The 20,173-nt window shown below is 24.8% G+C and overlaps 1 protein-coding gene across 2 annotated transcripts in view; it reads left to right on the forward strand.

Moving 5' to 3' along the window:
- The window catches only part of LOC112603877 (lachesin-like), an 83,812-nt gene that overhangs the window by 16,779 nt on the left and 46,860 nt on the right, over positions 1-20,173 (forward strand). For both annotated transcript variants that reach the window (XM_025352674.1, XM_025352675.1), the window contains exon 2: positions 2,818-2,927. In XM_025352674.1, the coding sequence (XP_025208459.1) occupies positions 2,888-2,927 (40 nt within the window). In that variant the 5' untranslated portion in view covers positions 2,818-2,887. The remainder of the gene's footprint in view (positions 1-2,817; positions 2,928-20,173) is intronic.

Below are 20,173 nucleotides of genomic sequence, written 5' to 3' on the forward strand. Positions count from 1 at the left end.
ATTTTTTTTTTTACAATTTTATACAATAAAGTGATATTAGTATTCTAGTATTTATTTGTGAAACAAGAGAATTAAATTGATCTTATGTTTAAGGACACACTATTTTATTGTTTTGTAATTTATGTAGAAATAAAACATCTTTACGGTACCTTCGAAATTAATAAGTATTAAATTATATCTCTCTTCAATAACTGATATTGATTTTTGTATATATATTTAATAGTTTTAGGTATGAAAGTAATTGATATATACTAAAAATACGTATTCAAATTATCAAATCGTTATAAAAACCTTATAAAAACTAACTTACAATTGCGTATATTGATGTGTCTAAGATTGGTTTTTCGTTTTTATTTAATGATCTCATGTATAAAATATAGTATTTCTTAATATATAAATTGTAGATTAAGATAGTAGGAAATTGGATATTATCGATTAATGTACGAGTGGTATGAAAAATGAACTTGTTAAAAATAATTGGATAATTATAATTGAATTAAGTATGTCGTTAAAATAATATATGTAGAGGTCTCAGTGATCTTAAAAGTTTTGAAATTTCATTAATTAACCATAGTATCATTGCAAAATGCAGTTTTAAACTTTTTTGAAGTGGGTTTTATTTCTAATTTTTGATAATGTGTACTTAAAGTATTTAATCTAATGGTTCATTTGTCATATTATTATTGAACGTTTGAGTATTTTTATATGACAAATTAAACTGGGTATTTAATTTAAAATTTTAATTGCTCAATAATAAATTAATAATTTACAATATTTTATTCATTATAGGAATAATTTTATGTTTTTAGTCATAAAGTTAATTATTTACAATGATAATAAAAAAAGAAAGTTTAATTAAGAAAAATGTATGTATTTTAATAATCATATTTGATTCATTTAATCACCCATCTATTACTATTGGCGTAACTAGGAAGTTCAGGGTAAGAGTTTAGTCACTCAGTATTTGTTTATTATAGCTCCACATATATCACATACATCAAATTAAAATTAGTATACTATTTCTTGAAAATAATATTAATAATATTAATAAAGTGTACAAACAGTTTTTTCTTAACAATTTACAATAATGATGACATACTATTAAAATATTATAACAGACTTCATAAGTTAGATAAGTTAGAATGCAATCATGGATTTTAGCACAAGACGAAAAAAATAAGTCAATAATATACTTATTATTAATATGTATAGAGTAGTAAGAAAAATTATATACTGTTAAAGGTATAATGTTAAACGGTTTCTCGAAGATTTGAAAAAAGGAACCAACAAATTAAGATGACAGAAAAGATAATTTAATAATTATACAATCATGCTTCGATATCACTAGACATAAGTATATAATTACTATATTATACAATGTAAATGTTATGAGTTATTATCATTAGTATAATATAATTAATGTAATAAAATAAAAAACCAAAAGTCCTTAAAATTTGCAATTAAAATAAGATTACTAACATATTTTTAAAAGTATGCAATTTTTATTTATTGTGTGATAATAAATCATCTATCGGTTATCAACACTTATTTAGGTTTTGTTCAGATTAAAGAGTATACAATAATTCCATCAGTAGAAAATATACTTTACGTATTCATGCAAGTATTGAATCATACGTTTATTATTTGATATTTTAAGCATTTTTAAAAAAGCATGATAAACATTGGTAATTAAAAAAAAACTCCGGTAAATTATATATGTAAATAGATACACGACAGTCGACGATGCACTCGGTTACGAAATATTTATCGTTACAATAATAAACACTGTAACTCGCACTAATTTTTATTTCTTTGTACAAGATAAAATCTAGACATCATTATAAATTTCTAATCCTACGGTTGTTGATAGCAAGGTTGATTATTAATGAAAAAATAAACTCGTAATAAGGTATTTAAATATATAGATAATTTACATTAGGAAATATTAAGTATTAATTAAATAGGATATTTATCAATAAATAATTCAATTGGAAAAATATGAAAAATGCACTAATACACAATATTATTATACATATTATTTTCAAATAATATGCACTTTCCTTAAACTATGACAAAATAATATGAAAACATTTTTTGTGTTAAATTTTAAGATTTCACAAAAAAAATTGAATACACATTATCTTATTTAGAATGTTTTAAAATAACCTTGAAAACATGCATCTTAATATATTAATATTAATTATTTTAATTTTCAAATCATTTTAGCTTGCATAATTTAAAACGTATTATCACGGACCAATTATTCTTATATGCATGTTTGTTACAATTTTGTTATTTGTTGTATCTACCTAATTTATTTTATTTATTTACTTATCGTTAATATTTATTTTATTTATTTATTGTAAGATTGTTCCATATAAAAATGACTTTTTCTTCTCTTCTCTTTTAAGAATATTTTTTAAAATCTTGAAATTAAGTTTTTAGATTTTTTCGATTTTGTAGTATTGAATCTTATCATTAATTTATACTTAAATTAAGTTCTTATTTATTATATTTAGCAGTAATTATAGCTCCCCTATCTTCAACACAAGCTACATAAGCGTATAGGAGATAAGTTAATTAATTCTGTAACTAATTTAATTTTGATCTTAATTTATGTTTTGTTTTTGATAAATAAAAATATTTAAAATCAATTAAACAAAATAACACGGTAAAAACATATAAGATAAATAGTTTATTTAATTACTTCAACTAACAGTACAATAATACTTTAATAGTACCTATTTGTTTTTACATTTTTTCAGTTTCTATTTGTTAAACTATACTTCTTTCATAAATGCAATATTATGGTTACAGAATGATTTACCTAATTCATGCGGTATAACAACAACTAGATTTGGAGTTCAATTCAAATTCAAAAAAAAAAATGTTTTGGAACTCAGTTATTCTATTGTTTGTCTTGAATGGTAAGTCATTATTTATAAATCATTTTTTTTACTTATCTATATTCACAATAACGGTTGAATATTTTAAATTATATTTAATGATATGACGGTAAAAAGTCTCATTTTTAGGAATTTATCAAACAAATAAAGTTTTTAACTAAAAGGTGTAGTATAATAAGTATTCATGGTATTTTTAGGGATATTAAAGTATATTAATAATAATTTATCAAATCCAAATAAAACAGTTTTTCTCAAAAGTTAATATTTTAGTTTTAGTTCGAAAGCCGGTATTTTTTATTTGTTTATATAATTACTTATGAATACTCCAGAAATAAATTAAATTATTCTAATATTTTGAAGGTTATTTAATTACATTTTTATTAAATGTTAACAAAAATTATTAAATTTCACTTCAAATTTAATGTTTTATATAGATACTTCATAGCGTGTATTATACGTAATATAACATATTGCATTATATAAGTAAACCGACAAATGTTTGGTTATGTTTAATATGCTGGAATGAAAACTAAGATGTTTGACTTTTGTCTTCTTTTTAATAGTTTTAAAAATTTCCAAACAATATCATTAATTTAAATTAATGTCAAAATTGTTTCTGGGCATATGTTGTCATTATGATAAATTATTCAGAATGAAAACCATTAAAATAAGTTATAGCAGTATACATGAATGTACAGTTTTTAAATATAATAATCTTAGTTCAAGTTAAATTAGTCAAATATGAAATATTTAATATAAGTACAGTTGTTTAAAAAAATATAAGGTATAGTGCACAGGTGCACAACTTGTGGCATTAGATTATTAAACAATTATTTATTAGACAAACATTGTAAAACTAATGGTTTTAAAATAATATTCTTAAATAAATAATAATAATAAAATATAGATACAGATATTAAATCTAATATTTATCATACATATTTATTTGAATTTTTCCTAGGTTTATATTATTACTTGTTACTTAGTCACTCAGGTTATTATATTTAATTTTCCAGTGTTATATTAAATAAATTTAAATGATGGTCTAAATGGCTAAATCCCGTGGTTCCATGCTTACATGTTACAATCATTGTATATCTTTAGATATTAAAGCAACAACTTTTATGGAGTCGTTTTGATTCGTTAATTTCCAAAAGCAAACAAAAATAATGTGATTAAATAACATGTTTTATTGGGATAGTGCTGGCTTATATAATTTGTCGAGGGGGTAGTAAATTTCAGCCAAGCTTATGTGCGTTATGAAGATAATAAAATGTTCGACAATCGTTAAACCGCCTTAATGTCGTTAAAGTTGTTTGAGCGAGTGTTTTGGAAAAAGTAAATCCTCTTTTAAAAATTATTTGATGAATTGTGGCCGAAAAAAGTTTGAATACTAACGTAAGTATTAGGTTTAAAACGCTTCAATAACTGAAATAAAATGACTAATTTTCTGAGAAATACTTTTATAAATTGTTGTTTGTTCAATCGATAAAATATAATTATAAATAATGATATTTCTTGCAAAACAAATGTTTTTAAATTTTCTTTATATGGCTTAGTATGACTTATATGAACACTAATTTATAAACCACTGCCTTTGAAATTAAGATTAGATTAGATGCAATCCTGTATATTTTTTAAATTTTATTCGATTGATTAGAGAGAATCCATATTTCATTAATAAACGTTATGAGTTAAATTTTGTTATGTACGATTAAATAATATTGTAAAATTATTTATTGTTAAAAAACATTAAGTCACGACTAAAAGTTTTGAATTTCAAAGTTTTTTAAAGCTAAGTACACCTATAGAAAAACAAACTGAAGTTTTAAAATGTGTTATTAAAATAACGGATTAAATAGGTAGGTACTAAAAATGTATTCTTTAAACGTACACAATAATAAACCAATTAACCTTTAAAGACTTTAATCATACTTATTCACATTTTAAAATCGAATGTAAAAGTACTTATAATACAATACAATTTACAAAGTTAGTTACCTACTTTGGATACATTACTATAAATGTGTAAAAAAAGTATAAATAGAATAAATATTTTAATCGCAAAATATAATTTAATATTATATATTTATATACAACAATTATAGGTTTTAGGTGAGTAACTTATGCTTTATTGAATCATATGTTTCAAAAACTTATAAATGTATATTATATATATTATGTTTGTTATTATCTATTTATTTTTATTAGATATTTTTAATTTTATTCGCTTTTCGTCGTTCGGGATTTTTTGTACGATCAGTACGATAAGTAGAATACAAGTCGTGGATGAAAGGTAAGAGTATGGGAGTTGAAAATGCCAATGCGTACTCTTGTTAGAAAAATATGAAATTTCCTATGTGATGTTTTTGCAAGTGGTCCATAACATTGTGTTTTTTTTTCATTTCTTTTAATTCAATTGGGTACCTATATTAAGTTCAATGATATCCTTTTTTTTCTTTCCATTTATTTGGTATTTTAGAATCATTTGTTTTGATTTTCGTAAAAATGTCGGATAAATACGAATTAGTTGCTCCGTTGAATTAATCTTGATGTAGCTAGTTTATCGTATGTATTTACCTTTAATTTTATAGAGCTTTAATTTATTCAAAATTAAATCGTACATAAGTCGATGAATAAAATCGAAAAATACCGATACACAAAAGACATATTCTTATCTAAGCCAGGTTATTAAGTACGTTTTATAAAAGTTGATCTTGTGATTTTGTGTTCACAGAATCGAGATGAAAAATAAAAAGAATCAAATATATTCAAACGAGATGGTATTTGAACGTATTGTGATGTTACTCTTCCTCTTCTTGATTGTAGGCAAAAGGAATGCTTATCGATCCAAAAAATAACCGAATGCCTTGTTGTTGTTACGTATTAATAATACAATACAACGTAACTTTTTATTATTTTTTTTTTTTTTTTATAAAACGTATGTTAATATAATATGATAACTCGAATCTCAAGCAATCGTGCATTCGTGTAGGTTTCATGCTAACAGAATACACCCAAACGACGGTGACGATGAGATAACACGCCCTACTTGAAAATCACGCATGCAATATACACGTACATTTATGACAAAAAAAGTCATCTGCAGTCGCATTATCAGTGGGTATTTACACCTTTCCACCGTTCAATCATCGCCTTCACAATCTCTAAAGACTGAACGGTTATTATTTTTTTTTTAATAAAATATTATTTTCAAGTATCAGTATAAATAAAACCCGGCGTTTACGACTGTGTCAATAGACTGTGTGGTGAAGATGACGATGATCATACATAAGTCATTTGTTGTCGTCATCGACAATTTTCTTGCACCCTCCACAATTCTATATTATGTTTTTCTTACGCGCGTGTATAGTATATTTTCATGTCTCTCAACTGGACTGCGTTTTGTTAAACGGATATCCATGTATGTCCATACATGGTCTGTGACACACTGGCTCGATTTTTCTGTCTCATCAAAGCTCATCGTTTGTATAGTTTACATACGGTGCACAGCGCGTATAAAGGGTTTAAAGCGATTTTGCGGGAAAATTCAGTAGGAAAGTACCGAAAAGCCGATTTCTCTTTTCCTTTTCTCCCACCACACATATAAACGGTTTGCACCCTTGACGTTTTTATAATTTACCCTATCACCGTTAGCATGCGCGCGCGTGTGTGTGCAAACGATTTTGCTATTGAGGAAGTGCGGGTTGTTTACTTGTGTAATCATTAAAAACGTTTTGAGTAATATTTTTGGAATGGGGTGGCCGCGTCGGAAAGTGGCAATTAAAACCCGTCGCTCGACGTCGTTTTGGTAAAAAGAAGAGAGATATTACTGACAGATGTGGTCGTATAGTATGTATAGTATACGAGACGGTGGTAGCGGTAGTGGTAAAATATTACTCCCTTCCGTTGAACCCAAATGAGGAGAAAACATTGAAACGTCGACGACGGAGTACGACGCGTTAAGATATCTCGCGAAAATAAGGGTGGGAATCGGAGAGAGACGGATGGACGAACGAAGAATTATGGGGACCGCTATGGCAATTAAATTATTCGGATTGAGAGATGACGTCAGGGAGGGGGAGGCCACTTAACGTGGCAACGGTCTTGAATTTTATTATTAATATCCAACCACCACCGGCGGCGCTGCAACAGATGTTGGGTCGCCGTGCAGTGGATGAGAGTTAGAGAGACGCCGGAGCTCGTTTTGTTTTTTTTTTGTTTTACGGTAAAGCGATGAATAGAGGGGATTGACGAAGGCGTCGAAGACGAGAAAGGCGCAATATTCACAAAGCCAAGGAAAATATCCGTTAAAATCCTTTTAAACGACCGTTTGATTTCGTTTTAATTATTGAAACAGGCGCTGCCGCAGAAACTACGTGAAAATATACCTTGCCTAAATCATTGTTTTGATGGTTAAAATCGCTGTGTTATGCTGTAATATTTATCGCATATAATTTTTAAAAGTATCATTATTCATGAAGCAGTACTAAAGAATCTCGTTTAAATCATTTTACACGTTATATCGGTGTAAAGTGTAAAATATTAAGTACATTTTAGCCATTTCAAACATATACTATAATATGATTTTGTACCCGACAAATCACACGGATAATGATATATTTCGTGGTATCCGGAAAAATATATACCTATTCTTATTAATAATCATAGTGTGTAAAGTTTACGGATAAAAGAGAATAAGTAAAAATCACTAGTATTTATTGACTTATGTATTTGTTTATTCATTTTATCGAATATTCATCATACAGTCGATCTGATTCTTAAAGTGATACATTAGACATAGGTTCATATAATGAATAATTTAGAAGTACCTAAATGTCCCACATACACTAGAGTACTTTCAATTCAACCTTTGACTATAGTTTATTATTCATATTTATTTGTTTTGGTCTATGTGGATAAGTGCATTTCATGCCTTAGTTTAAATGGTCGTCTTGGATGATAGCAATGGACATTCAATTATGCCTTTTTCTGTTTTGTAATGAATTTTTTCGAGCTTTACATCTGCTATTTTGCTTTACTCAAGTCTTTTTGTTTATGTGTATAACAATTTAAAACAATACACTAAACTGTATAATGTTATATTATAAGCGAATTATACTAAAAAATTGCATGCACTAGACTGCACGGATAGATAATTTTTCAACTCTTAAATGACCTTTCTCAATGTGTTATTTTACTTTTATTTTAAAAAGTATTTTTGTTTGTAAGAAATTTTTCTTTTTTAATTTTTTTTTTCATTTCTGCCTTAGTTTCTATATAGATTTTATTTTTCACTGTATGTATCAACGTTTGACGAGAAAAAAATCATATGGAATCCATCTGTACGTTGTAACTTTTTGGTTCGACTTATATGAAGATTAAAAGTTTTTAGTAATATTGTAATGTGTTAAAACGAAACAAAAAATGTCTATTAAACTTGACAGTATTTTTGTCGTTAAGAATTTGGTTGCTGACATTATATGCAAAGTTTCTTAAGAATGAGACGTGATCCACAATACTTTTCAGGCTGATCAGTTATTAAATATTTTATAATATGGTTTTTTTATTTATCAACTAGAAATACAAAACACGCCATTTATTTAAACCCTTTAAACCATTTTATTTGCAAAAAAAATAGTTAATAATAAACGAAGATTAATAATGGTTCTAATGTGACAGGGCTGTTAAAAGAAAAAAAGTGTTCCATGTTGTTTCTCTCTGTATTCTGTCATCTATCCACATAGTAAATAAAACATGGGTATTCGGCGACGTTAGAAATTGATATGGTAAGGGACTTGGGGAGAGAATATAGTTGACAACGAGATAAGACGACCGATAACACTAAAGGATGTTCTTCACCAAAGGGTAAAATCTCTGCAACTTTTAACCGTTTGTTATATCAAACGACGCGTGTTGGGGATGTAATATTTTTTAGTTTTTATTTGATCTTTTTTCTATGGGTTAGAATGTTTCGTTTATAAAGACAAATACAAATCTAAACACACCCAAAAACAAATCGTAATGATACTTCAACTTCATCTAGATTTTGATGAACGGCTTGTGAGTTAGAATTTGTTTCAAACTCGTTCTTTTTATGTAAGGATAGTATTCCCTATCGATATTTTTAGTTGTATTAATGGGTATATATTACATAAATGTAATGATCTCTTTTATTTTTTTGGTTTGTATTAGTCAATCCTCAAAAGATAAAATTTTTGAAATGTTTGTTGTTTTTGTTAAAATATTTAATACTACCTTTAATGTTATTTGATTTTCAAATAAATATTATACGCATATTTATACAATTATTTATTGATATTGTGTATTACTCAAAAAAAATAAAAATTATACTTGTAGGTACTAAAAAAGTAAGAACAATAATAAGTTAAAATATCTCATTAAATTCCATATTGATTTTTTTTTTTTTTAACGAAAGTTCATTATTTTATTTATTAACCGTATTATTTGACTCATAAATATTTCTTATATATTAAGTATATAATATAATGCCACGTACATTAATAATATATTGTACTAAAATCAATATAATTAAAATTTTAATGAAAATAATTTCTGCATTTAAAAAACATGTTAATAGAATAAAAAAATATTATGCATATAGTTAATGTTATTTATTTATATATTTTGGTTGGTCGTTTTAATTATTATAATTTTATTTTATTAAAATTAAATCGTTATTTTTTACAAAATTGATTCAAAAATTCTTTTGTCACAATAAATTCAACATTCGCAACTTCAAATAGAATTTAAATTAAAAATTTGTCCTAATCATCCAAACTATATTTTTTTTTAAGAAATGTATTGTATATAATCAATTGTGTTGGATTATCGTAGCTTATTAAATTCCTAATTTTTTTTAAGTTTCTAAATAAAAATCAGCAAATAAAAAAACTAATGAAACTTCTATGAATAAAATAAAAATGTACTTTGTTTTTCTATAGATGGAATACAATATTTTTTTCTTCCCTTACTTATTGAACTCATTTTACTCAATGATTTTCTAATAAAAAATGTATTTGCAAAAAAGGAGATTGATAAATGGTAAATATCTCCTTTTGAAATATAAAAATCAAAAATGTATTAGCCACCTTGACGCACAAATGGATTATAAGAAAGAGGTTAATAATTGTAAAATTACTGCTGTTTTAAGTTTTAATTTATTTCATGATACAATTCGTTATTAAAATCATTAAAGACCAAATATTTACGTATGCTTCAAATAATTATTTATAGTTTCTAAACACGTTTAAAAAAAAAAATAAAAATATTAATATACTTGTATATTATAATGTCATAGAGCTACTACTCTGTGTATTCACTAAATATGCTCACTCTCCTTTTATATTTTAATAATGAATTTATTAACTATCTAGTTTGTAAACTTTTTAAGTACAATTAATGATCATATTTTTAAGTAGCTTTATAAAATTTAAGGAATATCCTGTAATAGAGATTGATTTTTTTTTAAAATAAGAATCACCTAAAATTTAAATTAAATTGTTAAGAAAAAACCCTTTTGATAGTATTGGTGTATCTAAATAAAAATGTGAACGAATAGTTGAAAATTACTTAATTTATGTAAAATAGGTTAAAAGTTTTCAATTGCGGTTTTATTTAAGTTAATGTAAAATAAATGTAATATTTAGTCTATTATAATTTATACTCAGAAAATTTTTTTAAATTATAAAATTATAATAATTAAATATTAAATTCTATAATTTTTAAATATAATCCTTGAATTATTATCCTTAGTAATTGAATTTAAATAAATTAGGAGCTAATAAATTTCAATTCTTATAAACAAGTACATCAATATTAAAAAAAGTTATCTCATTAACTGTTATTTTCAATAAAAACGGTGAATTTCATTCAATGAAAAAGTTGATATCATCACAAGTTGTTAAAAACACTTTTTAAATAGTATAAAAATATTTAATTTTCCAAAAATATATCATATTTTTAATAAAAATTGATTTAAATTACTATTTTACTTGAATATATATGACTATATTATTATTTTTAGAAGAAATGTACAATCTATATCATATCATGGACATAATACGTATATGTGTTAAGAGAAAAAAAAAACAGAGCATGAGATAGATAATTTGAGGAAAGAAGCCACCCAGTGATGAAACTTTCAATTTGGTTTATTTTTCATTTATTATATATTTTTTTTTTATTTTTTATTTTTTATTATTATTATTATTATTATTATTATTATTATTAATGCAATAGATCTCTGTATCATTTACGTTTAAGACGTCTTGAAGGGTTACCTGGAATTGTGAGGGATGATAAGTTATTGATGAGAGAATTTGAATGAGTAGATAGACAGTGATGAAATTTTTTATACAAACGTTTGGCTTCATCATGAACATTTTTTAAGTTACAATCTATATGTAGAGTATGGCTTGAGATATATGGAGGGCATTTACTATTTTTCTTAATATCATATTTTGAAAAGCTTGTATCTTATTTAGATTGGATTTTTTAGCGTTTCCCCATAGCTGGAATCCGTATGTACAGATAGGATTTAATAAGGATTTATATTTGAGGAGTTTAATATTGATAGGGGTGGACCTTGTTACCAATTAAATGTTTCAGCATACGTAGCTTATTGTTTAGGGATAGTCTTTTTCCCGTATGTTTTGAACCTAAGTTAAACGTTAATCAAACGTTAGACCAAAGTATTTTACTGTAAAGTAGTACATTTAGACAAGGAGCATGCCTAAGTATGAAAGTAGTGTGAACTGATTTACTTTGGTTTACTTTAAATTGCAATTTAATGTACCAGTTTTCTATCAGCTTGAGGTTAGTTTGCAAATGTAAAGAGGCCAGAAGAGGGTCTTCATTAATCGATATAATAGCTTTATCGTCAGCATAGTCTGCAACTGAGGTGTTTGGTGATGTGGGTTGATCAGAGACGAAGATATTAAAGAGTATTGGAGATAAAATACCACCTTGAGGAACTCTGGTGTTTATAGTTGCTATTTCAGACATGGCAGTTCCAAAAAATATTTTAAATGAGCGATCTGTGAGATAAGATTGGATAAGTAAGAGATAGGACGAAGGAAGGAAAGATTTCAGTTTATATAAAAGACCTTGGTGCCAAACACGGTTAAACGTCTGAGATATATCTAAAAAAGAGCAAGTGCAGTATAATTTTTTTTTTTCAAGAGAGTAAGAAATTGCATCTACTAACTGGTGAACTTAATGTATGGTTGAATGTGAGGTACGAAAGCCAAATTGGTAATCAGAGAGGATTTGTTTGAGCAATCTATGGTACAATACGTTTGAGGAGTAGTCTTTCTAGGATTTTTGAAAAGAATGGAAGTAGACTTATTGGTCTGTAGTGTATGGTAGAATCAGGCAGTTCATTTGGCTTTTGGATCATGGTTAAATTTTAAAATTATTTAAAAATCTGATAATCGCGTTGTATATATGAGCTAAATGAACAATGGCTCTTTTAGGAAGATTTCTAGCAACTTCGGCAGTAATTAGGACTATATTTTGAATAAATTTCGTATTATATCATATTTAAAGAAAAATATTTTGTTAGTTGAGTTTAAAAACATTTTAAATGGTAATTAGTTATTAAAAATTAATTTTATTATATGGTTTGTACATTATAATACGTATTTTATTTATAGACAATAGTATAATTTACAATTTTATAAACTAAATTGTTTTATTTAAAAATCAAAAATTAACTCTATAAATAAATATTGGTTTTTTTCTTTTATTTTTAACCTACTTAATTTAGTTAGTAATAGGAAACGAAAATTTCTTATCTTAATTCGTTTCCAGGTTAGGTTAATTTGCATAATCTTATCATATATTATATAATATGCCAATGAACTATTGATAGATTATAAATACACTTATGAATTATACAAAATTGTTTAAGACATGTGTGACTTTATATTTCAAAAGTTCATGGTTTTATAGATACTTAAGTATTATTTATTAATTACACTTTTTCATTTTAAATTTATGAGTATAAATGACTTACTTCATAGTTTATTTCAATATTATTCGAATAACGGTAAAGATGTATAGAATAAATTCATATTGAAGCTTCAAAGTGTATCATGTGGTTAAGTAGAATCAGGTTTAAAAATACTAAAGTTGTTTTAATATATTAAAATAATAATTCCTTGTAAAAAAACAATTTTACCTTGAATGTGTTCAAAATAGTTTTTTAGTAAAGGCTAAAATATTATTATTTAGGTATTTAGTTGTGATATTTTATAAAACCAAACTCTCACCCACTACACAATAGTTTATTAATTATATTTTAAACGAGTTTCTGGGTACTTTAAACTGTTTAATGTCCAAATATTTTCAGAAAAGTCTTTTTTGTGGTTTATCTTTGTTTTTCTATATTTATAACGCTTTTTATCTCGGCAAACAAACTTCAAAATATAATACGAAAATCTTTAAAATTATTATACTTATTGTAGTTAATAAACAATATATATATATGCAACAATATTTTTATAGGAATATTTGAAATTCAAATGTTAATACATTTTATTAAAATAATTAAAATTAATTAATTATATTGTAGTTAAATGCATATGTGTTTAATATAACCTAACCTAACCTAATTAGATATAACTAATTTTATCATTTTTATTCTATCATTATTAAAAATTTATATTTTAATTTAATTTTATATTTAATAATTTCAATTCGTACAATGTAAGCCTTGTAAATAAATAGTCGTCAGTCTATCCAAATTAAATTTTAGGTTAAGCAAAAGTATAATTCACTGCATACGTGTGGTTAAATCGCATACAATTTTTAATTCTAGTACTCAAGACTTGAAATGAATATAAGGTATCTTATACAACATATTAATATTTGTTCTTTCAGAAATTTTAAAATATCAGTGCCTCATATTAAGCAAATTCAATTTAAATTTTAATTGAAAAAGTTTTTTATTTTTTTTTTTTTGTTATAATTTAAAAACTATAAATCGAAAGGACTTGAACATTTTTACTATTACGTATATTTTTATGCACAATGTGCATCTTTAAAAATATTTAGACTAATTTTAGTTTAAATTTATACCACGAAACTATTTATATTGTTTATATTACGTCCTTATTTACTTATGAGTTAATTCAGTAAAATATATTATATTACGATGATATTTAATTATTATATAATATGTATATGCAATTTGTATTAAATAACAATTTGTCAAATCTATCATATTGTTAGGTAATATAGTAATAAAAATTAGTTATAAAATATTTTTTAGCAATAGAGATTACCTAGTATACCGTCTACGGGCATTACCCATTTGCGCCAAAATAAAAAAAGGTATACTGCCTTTTTCTGCCGTAGCCATTTTCCTCCAAAAAAATAAAAATAATTCTTGACTGTTTTCCTCCACTTTTTATTTTCCTCCAATAAATAAAATAATAAAAAACGTATATAAAAGTTATATTTTTTTATAATTATAAGACATTTCAGTAACAAATGAATACCTGTTTAAAAATAAAGAAAAAATAGATATAATATAATTCATATTATTTTTGTAATAACATACCTAAAAATATCTCCATTTTGCAATTTAAGAATTGTATTGTTGATTACTCTACGACGTTTGTTTGCTCGATAGTCTTTTGATTTTTTTGGAGTATGAATACTTCTTATTTTACAATAAATATTAGTTTGAATTTGTCTCATAATATTGAGCCACATAAATATGTTTGGTTTATCTTAATAAACATTTTTTTTTTAAATGTAAATGGAATGACTTACACGCATTAGTAATTCGTAATAATGAAGATGATAATTCTGCACAAATAAGTGGTGGAAATAAAGCATTTTCTGAAATTTGCCTGTCTGTTAAATAGTCAGCATATTAATTCACTCTATTATTGTTAGGTATAATGTTCATAAAGTCTTCAATAAAACATAAAGAAATTTCTCATGGAGTTAGTAATATGAGCCCAAACGTATTTTTAATCCAAGAACCAATTTCAGATTTTTTTTTCTTCATAATCTTGAAATAAACCAAGACTGAATTTTTTGAAACTAAGATTGTGTCAGCTGAAATTTACAGTTAATTGTTTGTGTATAAGGCCATACCATAGAAACAGCATCATAAATAGCTTGCTCAAAATCAATTTTGATTGATTTTGGATTTATTGCCAATTTTAATTCAATACATTTAAGTATAATATGGTAAAATGTATTAAAATTTATATCAGTGGATTTATTAACTAGAAGACAAAACACAACTGGTATATAATGTTCGTTTTTAAAGCCATGTATTGTAAAGAAATGGTTAAAACGTTTGGCAATGTATGTAAATTTACCACTGCAATAAATATTTTCAGATTCACATAAAAATTTTAAGTTTTGGTAACAAGAAAATATTAACACATTTTTACTATCATAATTAACGAGTAAAAATTTTCCTTAGAAACTAGTCTTAATGTCTATAATATTGATTGCTAAATGTTACACTTCAATATTTTTCAACAAGTTTGGCAGCAAAGATTGACGGGCTACAGAAATATTTTTTCTGATTTTATCAATATCGGTATTATCAAAATTTGAACAGTCGGCAGAACTTTGTCCAAATTCGTAAAGTATTATTTTTTTTGGTCGTGAGAATAAATCACCAATCGCTCTTCGCTTATATGCATTATTTACTATTTGTCGATTTATTTATTTATTTATTTATTTATTTTTTTTTTTTTTGGTGATGTAAATAATTATTTACATTTTTGTGTAATTATATATTTATAATACAGGATGTAACTCTACAACACTGGCTAAAATATTAGAGTAAAATAATAGACATAATTTTAGTCAAAAATAATGTAGAGGAAAATGAAAACCAACATTTTTTTTTTTTTGTGGAGAAAAATAAATAACGGAGAAAAACGGTATCTCGTTTTTGGGGGAAAATGGAACCGCCCTTTTTTCCGACAGCCTAATTACGCCAAATTTACCTGTGTAAAAATTTTACATTTACGAATTATTTAATTCGTATATTTAAAAGACATCGTGTCTGAAATGTATAATAAAGTTATTTTTATAAGTCTATAGATTTTAAAGCTTTGTATATTATTACGTAGAAAGATAGAAAATAAGTTTTATATCAATTTTATTATGTTATCCAATGTAGATGCTCCGTTATATCGTCATTCGTCTAAAGAACAATTGCTGTGTGATTTTATCAGACATTCGTTTCGTTACACTATATGTCTATATAATATTCTTGCTTCGATAGTTAATATAATAAAATTACGTAATACTAAATAATATTTGAATTATAAATTATAAGAATAGAATTCATGACAAGCACTAGAGGGGGAAATATGGTTGTAGAAAATGTCCATAAGTATATTTTAGCATAATATACATCTTCTAAAAATGTTGAAAATATTGATAGTAAATATTTACTTACTAACTATTAATTATTATTTGAAGAATTTATAATATTGATAATTATTTTAAAAAAATCGAGCAATTAACTATAATTATCGATAATTTATAATTTTCAAAAAAAAAAAGTATGTATTCACTAAATATTTTTTATTGTTTAAATACATTTTTATTATTAATTATTATTTTTTTAAAAATCACACAATTAACTATTATTTGAATAAAACTGTATTAATATTTGATTATTATTTGAGAAAAAAATATATTAATTTATTTTAATAATATCAGGTAAATTTGATGCAATGGGCTGTACCCAAAACTAATTTTTTTTTTTTTACGCAAATAGGCGATGCTCCTGTCTACAATCAATTAGTCAAATTTTTTTTTTGTATTTAATAATATATTATTGAATCAAAATTTAACACTTTCATTACAGTTAACTATTTTATGACAAAGTATACCCAAATCCCAATGTACAGCTGAATAAGGTCCTCAGTTTTTAGATTTGCTTATTGCATATCATGAAATATATTCTTTCATTTATTTGGATAATAAATTATGTTGATACATAGAAATTTTCATAATATCAAAAAAAATTTTTATTTATCATAGCTGTGTACAGTTTTAACATAAATACGTAATAAATCTTTATATAATTTAATTATTTTATTGTCTTTATAATAATTATATTGCCAGATAGTATAGGACTTGTGAGTATTTTGATAATTTTACTTGTGTAAAAATACAATTTTATACAATACAATTTGTTGTGTTAAATTTATTCGTTAAGATACCGGTTATAATATATTATATTATTATTTAGTTATAACTCGTCTGGATAATATTTTTAATTAATGTTAATTTTTAAACTAATTAGATTTTTCAGTTAACTGGTAATTGGTTTGGTAAGTTAACCAAACTCGTGTGAAAATTATAATGAAGCTCTAGGAAAAAGTTTACAGAAACCGTTCACTATCTATTATGGGGTTCTGTAGGGTTAACTCGGGTGTTTTTGTTGTTGCTCATATTGTTGTTTATGTTCATTAATTAAAACGTTCTTCCTCTCCTTCGTTTTGTAAAATGATGTCAGTATTTTTTTTTTGTTTTTATATACCAAAAATATCTATGTATATACATGATAAATTATGATTTTTCAGTGAAGTCTGTGTGCATGTTTATGGCATGTATGTCAACTTTAGTATGTTCATAGATGGTCGATAATAATCAATTCATCTATAGTATTATTATACCGTACTATAGTATGGCATAATGGCATATATTCTGATAGTTTTACAATATTCCATAATAGAAATTGAATATAAAATATAAATTTATAAATATAATCGGTATTTAAAATTATATAATTCATAATATAGTCTTTAAAATAATTTTAAAATATCCATCATAATATATTATTTAATTATCATAGTTTTCCGTCAGAATGTATCGTTTTTAACAAATTCAACATATAACCACTAGGATCATTACGTTATTTTTCAAAATGTTTAGATATATCACAAGTGTGCAAATAAAATACCATTAAAAAGTAATGTAGTTAGTTGTATATAAAATAATGTAGGGTGTAATAATGTAATATTTATCAAAACTATTTTTCATTGATATAACTAAACAATGACTACAGTAATATTAATTAGTTGATTTATAAAATTAATTAAATTATATGCTGTTGGTACGTACAGTTTTTAATTATCTATCGTATTGTTTTAGATAAAAAATTGATGAATGGACTTATGATGAAGTCATTCATGACAATGTAAAATTATGTAGTAACTTGAAATGTTAATACTCAATAGAGAATTCTTAGTAAAAATGTCTATACGATTTTAAATTGATGGACATGGAAAACTGATTGCAAGTTTTTGTTTTAAATATTAATGATGAGAAAGGATTTTTCGTTTACTTCAAATGACTGAATGTTAACGGCTGTTTTTTTTTTTTTTAGGTCAAATAACTATTTTAATCTATATAATGAATTTTTTCGAGCGACAACGGGTCTTCAAAAAAAGTTGGTCATTATATTATTATATCAAAAGTTTTTCTCTTCCTCTTTTCTTGCGTTTTACCAAAACAAAAGATTTCTACACCCGAAGGATTCTCGAGAATTTCTCAATTTAAAAAAATCGTTTTCGAGTCCGGTATGTCATCTTTGAAATTCCTCGAACAGCGCCGTCTGGTAAAATTTTATACCACACCTTGGTGCGTGGTTCGATGAAATGAAATAGAAAGAAGTTTTGCGGGGAACAGTGACAAGAAAAAACTAATGACAAAGAAAGTTTTTCTTGTTTCTCTACGTTCAATTAGAAGTAAAGAAACAACTGGGTGTCGTATATGTGATTTTGTGCGTTATTACATTCCGTGATATATTTCTCATATTTCACCTTTGCTGCTAACAAAAACAACAATTGTATACGTTTCGTTTGAAATTATATGGAGATTGGGAGATGGTGCAAAATGTATCTTATCTGTGAATTTGGTCGTAGAGCATTAAGTAAAAAAAAAATTAAAAACACATTTCTTACCGATGTGTTTCGGAAGGAAACCGCTGTTTCAACGATAACGTTCTCGTTAAAGGTCCGTCTGCATATCAGATACGCGTTGTTATGGACTCGGCAATGAACATAGAACCTTTATTATTATTATTAAATCACAGTTTAAGTTTATTCAGTACATATTAATTTTTAACATTAAAAAATAAAAACTTAATGCATTTGTTTAATATCAGTTTTGCGAAATATATGGTGTTTATAGAATTTATGGTGATTTCTCTAATATTGCATCTAATATTTTAGTGGTATTTTTGATTCTATTAATTTTTCCGTTTTTTCACCAGTCAAATTCTGTCTGGTTAAGCTGATCACGTGTGCTGGCACTTGTCTACAAGTGGCTTATTAATTTAAAAAAAAGTAATTAAGTTAAATAATTAATTTATAATACTAGTTTATCTTAAATCAAATTTATCACTGAAAACGTGTGAGATATAAATTTTATGACTACGCTCAAGTATACTGTTAGAGGTTTGTCTACATTTTCATGGAATAAGACCTCAGATGTATTTATTAGTCAAAACTTCCTGTACAGAGTAGAAACATCTATATCTTATTTTATGACAGAACATCATATATTTATTACATTAAATTTGAACAGTTTAAATTAGTATATAAATCCATCCAACGTTATTAGGTTATAACATATGAATATGTATGTAAACAAAAAAAGTTAAAAACGATTTCGTTGATGTGTTTGACACAGATATATTTTTATTTCATTTTGTTATAACTTAAAAACTATTTTTATTTTATTTTATATGTACGAGTAAATTGGCATTTTTTTTTATACTTCACTTGTAGATAACGACGTAATTACATTTTTTATTAAAAATTTTTTTTAGATTTTTATTATTTACTATTGATTTTTTATAACATTCTTTGTTTTTTTTCAACAAGTGCGTTACATTCAAAAATTTAAAGGTTCACTATGACTATAGTGTCAATATTGGGGCATAGTGTTAAAATTTTATTCGGAATTCGTATTATTGCTTTTTTTACAACTTATTTATTATTATCAATTGTTATTCATAGAAAAATTTTTTTATGCTAAATTATATCATAATATGTTCTGTTTAGTGTTTAATTATAGCCATTTATAATGTCTTTTAAATATATATATATATATATGTATGTATAAAAAAAAAAATCAACATGTTTAGTGGAGTTAATTTATTTTTATGTAAAAAATTATGACTAAACCCAACCTGACTAATATGTAAAAGAAATGTTTTTTAGTATCTGTAATATGAATTGTGTCTA

Source organism: Melanaphis sacchari, unplaced genomic scaffold, assembly GCF_002803265.2.
Source record: "Melanaphis sacchari strain LSU unplaced genomic scaffold, SCAv2.0 Contig112_pilon_pilon, whole genome shotgun sequence".
Taxonomy (NCBI): domain Eukaryota; kingdom Metazoa; phylum Arthropoda; class Insecta; order Hemiptera; family Aphididae; genus Melanaphis; species Melanaphis sacchari.